This window comes from Anoplophora glabripennis, unplaced genomic scaffold, assembly GCF_000390285.2.
Source record: "Anoplophora glabripennis isolate ALB-LARVAE unplaced genomic scaffold, Agla_2.0 scaffold230, whole genome shotgun sequence".
In the NCBI taxonomy this organism is placed as follows: Eukaryota; Metazoa; Arthropoda; class Insecta; order Coleoptera; family Cerambycidae; genus Anoplophora; species Anoplophora glabripennis.
The window spans coordinates 416,668-424,903 of NW_019416323.1; the positions used below are offsets into that span (position 1 = coordinate 416,668).

The 8,236-nt window shown below is 32.8% G+C and overlaps 1 protein-coding gene across 1 annotated transcript in view; it reads right to left on the minus strand.

Annotated features, from left to right (window-relative positions):
• LOC108906974 (protein dead ringer-like) overlaps positions 1–1,987 on the minus strand; it is a 175,236-nt gene extending 173,249 nt beyond the window's left edge. Inside the window, exon 1 of the mRNA XM_018710426.1 lies at positions 1,955–1,987. Within this exon, the coding sequence (XP_018565942.1) occupies positions 1,955–1,984 (30 nt within the window). The 5' untranslated portion in view covers positions 1,985–1,987. The remainder of the gene's footprint in view (positions 1–1,954) is intronic.
• Between the last annotated feature and the right edge of the window lie 6,249 nt (positions 1,988–8,236).

The window sequence follows — 8,236 nt, forward strand, 5'->3', positions numbered from 1 at the left end:
CTTTCCGCAGCTCCTTTAATTGTTTGTTATTGTTATCACGATTATTCTTTAAAATAAAGTTATATAGTCATTAACGTTATTGAAACTGACAGCTGCTATACAGCTCGTTGAGAAATGAGGTTAAGTTGGTTGCTATAAGCTACTCCCTACGTCCAATGTGTCAGAGCCAACTTCGACCACGTTTTTATTTGAACGGTCGTTATAATTTTTGGGAAAGTTTTAAAATCTACTTTCTGGTTATATAGCGACTACCTAATTAATATGTCTCCATAATTACATTATTGCTATATCTTAAGGATGTAAACCTTAAAACTTTACTAGTATCTGAAGATACTACAATTTAAAAATCATTAAATGGCTGTACCTACTTCCGCGATCTTTAATAAGTCAGAAATTTATGTTGGTAGTTATTTCTTATTGTTTATTGCCACATTTTCAGTAAATAATGCGAGGTGTAATTATTAAAGATAAAATAAAATTTATTACTTGGCGAGCTATGACTTAAAAAAAATAATTATAAATAGCTACGAAATATAAAATTGTACAGGGGGAATGAAAAATATAAACAGTTAGATAAATGATGGTACAGACTTGAACTAAATGGTGGAAAGTCTTTTTATAATGTAAAATACAATGAAACTTGACAATTGCAACAAAATCTATATCTATAGAGATTAAAACACACAACGACACAGAAGTGTTATATTTGCAAATGAAATACTATGCAAAGTCACAAATTAATGATGTTAATTAAAGAAAACGGGTTTAATATATAAAAATTCAATAAATGAAAGAAATAATCCCTTTAGGTATTAATAATTTCCGTATTGAGTCTTCAGAGTTGAATCCTCCAATGCTAGTTACATAACCGATCAGTAAGCCATGTTTAAATCAAATAAAAAAGCCGTAAAAGCCAGCTATAAAGATGATAATTAAAAATCGTTATTAATATAGGTACTTAATTAATGATTTTTCAACATGGCAGCCTATTATTATTCAACATAAATGAATACATAATTAGGACTTTTACGGCAAACATAATATCTGTTAATTAATAGAAATATTAAAGGTTTTATTATAATGATAAATCTATTGCACTCCAAAGGCCGTTATGACTCAAAAAAGATAAAAAAGTTTGTTTACGTCTAGGACTTAACTTTAAAAATACAAGTTTTCAAAGAAAGCGCTACGATGTTTTCAATCTCAATGTACTAGTTATAGCAAACGTATTTAAATAAAACAATAGTTTCATTATTTTGAAATTTATAAAATCAGTGGTCAAAAACGCCTAGAAAAAGTTATATAAATATATTTAGATATTTTAAAAAATTTAGTTTGAAGTAGAATGGCCATTAATTACCGATTGTAGAAATAGTTAACACGAAATAAAAATTCGGAATTTCTAAAGCCTAGATAAAAAAGCATACGGTGCATTTTTTTAACATAAAACTTCCCTTCTAGCAATTCAAATAATGATAACGAAATTAATTCAATTCCAGCTTATCTCCAATACCTACAGTTAAAAAATTCTAAACTTTCAATAATTTCATTTAATTTTTCCGCAACCGATGAACAGTAGAGCACTTATATATAGATAGGTGACTAAGGCGCATCATATTTCCATTTAATCTTAGTATACCTAATTAAGAAGCATAAGGTGCAGCTATTTAGTAATACACAATAAAAACGAAGTGTAAGATTCATCAGGTAGTAAAAATCTATAAAAACAAATCCCACACACGTCGACCCATCAAGTAAACAACGCTACATACATTCATATCACCAAATAAAACAACCGCCCGCCTTATAAAAACCACTCACTAGAAAAAATAACGCTCTTTGTGGGCCTATTTGCATTATCAGTTAGCGCGCAGCGGCTAATCACTGCCTAGTTTCGTATACTAAGACCCTAACCGGGTGCTAATGACTAGCATTAAATCAAGCATACACTGACCTCTGCGAGTTCCATCTTCGCGGCCATCATATCCACCATCTGAGCCGTAAGGACGCACTTAACCTCACTTTTCCACGTGTTTCCGCCGCGTTACCGCTCTGACATAACCACAAACAATCGACGGCGTCGGAAGTCAAGGCCTGCCGAAATATCACAACAAACTAAGCTGGGCCAAGCGCGAGACTAGTTGCGATAGGTGGCGCGCCGTTTTTCGATTGTTGTCCTGTCACTTCCCGGTGAGATGTGCCGAGGAGCAGGTAGGAGGGGTGCGATCTCCCTCGATCTGTAGGGGTGGTGCCCGCTGCGAACGCAGAGGGAGAGTCGGCCGACGCGGACCGTATCAATGTTCGCCTCGCGCTGGCCTAGGCGTATCCGAAGCAGCGCCGTGTTTGTTGTTTGTTTTGTGGCTGCTTGTCTTTTGTTTTGTAAAAAAAAAACGAGGAAAACAGACTACTGTGATTGTAATAAGCATATGAACCTGTTCCTTTATCGCCTTGAGGCATTTACGTAAATCTAATTAATATAACATTATAAAACAATTTTATATTATTATCTGTAGAACGTATAATATGAAATTCATGATATGCATTTGTTGCTGCGTTAAATTATTAAAATTGATAAGACCTTATTAAACAACACTTTCATAGACTTGGTCTGGTGAAGCCTTGACAAATAAAAGTTCGAATTTATTATCGTCAGGTAGATAATAAGTAAGTTAATTTATGAATTGTATTCTAGGAGAAGGGGCTATTATTTTAAAAAGGAACTCTACCACAATTCGTCACAGAGTAAAATGACTTGTATAGGATACATTCCGTTTTATCCACAAAACCAAGATTTATAACATTTAAAAATAAGAAGAGAGTTTTTAAAATAAATTGTTTAAATATTTTGTTTCAAACTGCTGAAATTATACTTAGATATTCTTAATACACACCAAATAACTGATATCAATATCAGCTCTCTACTTATCAAACTTGACCGGATGCCTAATGCTTGTTATCATAATTATACTACCAGGAATTTTTGTACCCATTCATCGATTTGTCATCATCAGCCTGTTGCAATTTTGGTTACTTTGTACTGATTCGATTACATGGTATTTCTTTTAAGATAATAATTTATCTATGACCATTTTAAAAACAATGGTTGAGTTACGAATAAAAGCAAGTCGTATTTGTTTTCTACACCTATATTATTGATAATGAACTGAATAAATATTTATTTTTTAAATCCTAAAAATCATATTTTAATAACATGTATACAATATTTTAATTTAATTAAATAAAATTTGACCTGTTTCCCCTCTCTCAAAACGCAATCATCAGCAATATCTATTTTGTAAAGAAATATAACCTGTACCTACTTAATAACTAACTACTATTTTTTATGGCTTAAATTATAAATTTTAAATAAATTTACCCGAGAATTGTTCGAGGAGATAGATTTAGGCTTGTTTTAGGTCTTAAATATAGAATACTTCTCTAAATTGTACGAATCTTACACATACATATCGATTCTACATAATATGTAATATTCAAAGATCCCATACTGAAAAAGCTAGTTTCACGTCTCATGAAATGCACGTCACGAAATTAGTTTCATTATTATTTTTAGTTTCGATAACAATGTCGTCTGATTAGATGGTTCTTTGGTCGTTGTAGTAAGGTACAAAACTATGACATGGTTCCCGTCATAGTTATGAGCAGATTAGTTCAAGGGAGGGGGTATAGAAGCGAAAATCACATGTGGATCGATTTGGGCGGATTTCGAGGTTTTGGGATTTTCTTCCATGAATTTTTGTCGACATCTTCAAAAGCAGACGAGATGCGAGTAAAGCGAGACTACTTTCGAAATTTTCAAAACCAACTTAGTAGGTATTAAAAAATTTTCGAAAAGTAAAAATTCTACAAAAAAACACAGGGTGTGGTATCTTTAGTGCAGAAAAAATAAAATGCAGATTACCAGTAATATATGCAATAAAAAAGCTTTATATAAGAAATTCATATATCCACGTTTTGTCAAGAAAATTGAACTTCAATTTTGTAGCGAAGAAATAAATCTTAGTACGGTCCTGGTCAAAAAATGTCATGCCATTCGATGACCATAAGCGCACGCTTGCCGAACCGAACTTAATAGAGAGTCAAGCCTTTGCGCAAATCAGTGTTGCCAAATTAAAATGTATGAAATACACACAAAAGAGATAAAATGTTTTAATGCAATAATAAATAATTTTGGCCAGTTTAATACAATCCTCTCGTTTTAATTAAAAGGAAAAATAAACATAAAATTCAATTAGTTATTTCACTGTAAATGATAATGTGCAATCCCAGACAAGAGGTTTGTAGAAACAAAGACTACTATTATTTTAGCAAGTGATAGGTTGGATCACGACAAACAAAAAAGATGCAAACTTACCGCTATCGTTCGATAGTAGTAGTAAACGTATTATTGTTGTCCTCGTTATCCATTGCCGAATTAGTTAAAACAATAACTTAAAAAATAAAAAATAAAAAACGTCTTTAATAAACACTTAACGTCTAAACAGTAGAAGCGCGATCTTTTTGACACAACTTAGCAGCAATTCACCCGCAAGCCAAAAGCGTACTGACACTGACACTGACTGACACTCCACAGATCTGCCATGCCGTGCAGAGTGCGGACTAGGTCAATGTTTTTTGCGCTATGTTAAACAGGACCGGCATTAACATTTTGTCACTTCTTTCTAATCTAATTTTTTGGAAAATATTTTTGATACTCAAATCTCATAATCGCCTTATGGTAGCATATATTATTTTACTTCATTTATTGTCAAGAGCCTAGGTTTTTAATTTTCTGCATTATAGACGCCACGCCCTGTATAATATAGTTAATAATGGCCATATTTTCCTTATCGATCCAACCCTACAATAACTTAAAAATTATTGGTATTAGTGACTAATCATCCTTTATTAACGCCTGTGGCCATTTTACTGTGTCACCCTACCAGACATTACTTAATGCAAATGAACGGTATTCATGTCGCGTATAGATCATAAGACTATAGTTAGAACTGACAAAATGTGCCCGAACACCTTAGACACGGTGTCTTGCCTCTACCCTACCTATATATACCTAGGTATTTACTATCTACTTATGGGATTCACTCACTTCAAGATAGAGAGAAAGGACCCTTTCGTTGAAATTAAGCATTGCAAGTTATATCACGTTTTCTATACGTTTTCCATTTGCTTCTTGGTTTGGATGGGCTCCACCAAAATGGATTACTACCATCTTCAAAGTCCTATGTCGAGATTTATCAATTTATTATATCTGTTACTGGTTTCGGGGGCTGATGTCTGTTAATGTAATATTTAACAAGGTAAGGTTGTTATTTATATACAGCGTTTTTTCATTACCACCTAAAAAAACAAGGTTTCATATATGATGCGCCATCGTGAAATGACGTCACTACCAGTTGTTTAGTTTGTTCTAAGACGATAATAATACTACTGTTATATTCTCATAAATAAGACGCCCAGTGCTCAATAGTGTTTGAACATCTTTCAATCTGAATAGTGATGAGAATGTGGCCAAGAAAAAAGTGCAAAACAATAATTGAAACGAGTCAATTCACAAAACTAATGATGATTTCACAATACTGATTCGATGAGTTTCGCCAAACGAAATACTAATTTCAATAATTGTACAGGGTGATCGAGAATGATTGACCGTGCCGCCTCATACTGATTTTTGATGTGCGGCATACCAGTTTTTGATACCAATACTAGAATCATGAGCGCAGGTTGAGGGATTTTAATGGTAAACAAATAATTACGTTCAAACGTCAAATAAATTAGGTTACTGTCAAAATGGAAATTCATAATAAAAATATCAATTATTTAACAAAAATCAAAGTTATTTCACAAATTAAGCAATACTGATGGACCAATAAATGTTATTATTGTTATTATTATTAAAGAGGATGACAGAATCAAATGTAGGTTTAGCCTAACTTTTCCAAAATTCTTATTTCATTTACAATTAGAAAAACTTTTAAATCAAAGTTTGATGTAGCTAATTTTGAATAACGACTGTAAGTGCTTCAGCGATTTTATTTTTAAAACGTTATGAGTTAATTTTAAAACAGAAGCACTATTGTGGCTACATTCTTGGCATCTAAGACGATTCAGCTATACAGCGATACGCTGCAAGCTGCTGTTTTTCATCAAAGCAAACTGCTGTATGCTTATAAGACGACTATTTTGCAGCTACTGCTTTCACACTTCTGAATATCCAGCGCAAGCGATCCAGCCCAAAAATTTATGCTGAACATTTTAGTTAGCTGTCGAAATTCAGGAAAAGTGTCTTAAAAAAATTTGCTTCAAGCAAATGCAAGCAGTTGGAAGTGCTTGATTATGTTAGATGGTAGGATTGTCTGTATGACCGAGAGCAATAAACAACAGTTACATGCAATATATAATAACAGAGTAATTGGAATTTTTTCACATTTTATTGAATATTTTACCTTAAAATTACATAAAATCCATAAAAATATCTATATTTTTACAATAAATGTTCAATATGATGTCCATTGTTGTTCAAGCAGGTATTAATTCTTCTTTTCATATTATTAAATACATTCTGTAAAACATTTTGTGTAATACTCCTAATTTCGTTTGTAATTGCCTCTTGAAGTTCTTCAATCGTGTGTAACCGTTGAGCAAATACTGAATTTTTTAAAAAACCAAATAAATAATAGTCTAGGGGTGTAAGGTCAGGAGAACGTGGTGGCCATCTATCTCGACTAATTATTCGATCATCATAATACTCTCTAATCAACTCTAAAGTTTCGTTAGAGGTGTGAGCTGTTGCGCCATCTTGCTGAAAGTATCCATGATGGATTTCATCGTCGTGAAGTTCCTCAAAAAATGGTAACAATATTTGCTGCCGATATACCTGCCCAGTTACATTTTCACGGAAAAAATATGGTCCGATTATTCTTCTACGTGACATAGCTACCCAAACACCAAGTTTAATAGGGTGCAGAGTTGTTTCACGCAAAATATTAGGGTTTTCTGTGTTCCAAGAGCGATAATTTTGGGAGTTTACGTACCCACTTAAATGAAACCACGCTTCATCAGAAAAAAATGTTAGATCTAGAATATCGTCGTCATTCAGATTTTCGTTAAACCAATTACAGTATTGCACACGTTTTCCAAAATCTAACGGAAGTAGTTCCTGCACAACACTAACTTTATAAGGATGAAAATGCAACTTCTTTACTGCTTTATGGCATGATCCATATGATATTCCTATAAACAATTTAGGAATAATGATACAAATTTTAGAATAAATATTTGTTATTAAGTACCTGTTTGAGCAGATAACCGACGTAGTGATTTGGTTGGACTAGCTCGTAAGCGGTTTTCAACATCTTCCAAGACTTCCTCTGTAAGAATAGACTTTCTGCCTGGAGATTTTCCTCTACAAACACTTCCAGTGTTATGGAAGCGTTCCACTAATCTCTTCACGTGTCTCGAAAAAATTTCATAATCAATTTCATCATTTGGAAATTGTTCTTGAAATTGTAAATGACACGAATTCATCGAATATTTCCAACCATTACCATTGTTTTGTCCACTACGAAAATAGGCCTCCAGAAGAAATTTATCATGTTCTAATGAAAATGCCATGTTAACCTAAATTAAAAAACCGATTAGGTTAGAGAACAACATACGCAATAAATTAATTACTCACGTATAATATCCACCTACTCTAACTGTAGTATTGAAAAATACTGTTTTATAATGTCGCAAAATATATCAGGTAACAACAAAATCTACAAAATAATATTCAAGCCAAAAAATCCGTGCGCCAATGAACAGAACGTCAAATTGTGAAATCGCCACAGAACACCATGAAATTGCACGGAAAAAAAAGTAATTTTAGCAAACGGAAATCAGTTTTGATAGCAATTGAGACAGGGTACGTTCAGAATCCGGTCAATCATTCTCGATCTCTCTGTATTGCTATCTGAAAATATGACTTCGCCTTTATGGAACTAGCTTAATGAAATATATTTAATCAGTTCAATTGAAATAAGTGATCGGAAAATGTTCCCTTTAGATGATTTTTCCCTGAGTAATAAACACAGATTAGTTTATTAATATCAGTTAATCTTTATTTTCATAGGTTTAGAAAATCACTGAATTTCAAATGAAAATATATGAGCAACGGTCTTGGTAGCTACGATCTGTTTCGAGTGCGGGATGAGATATAATATATAAAGTGTTATATAAA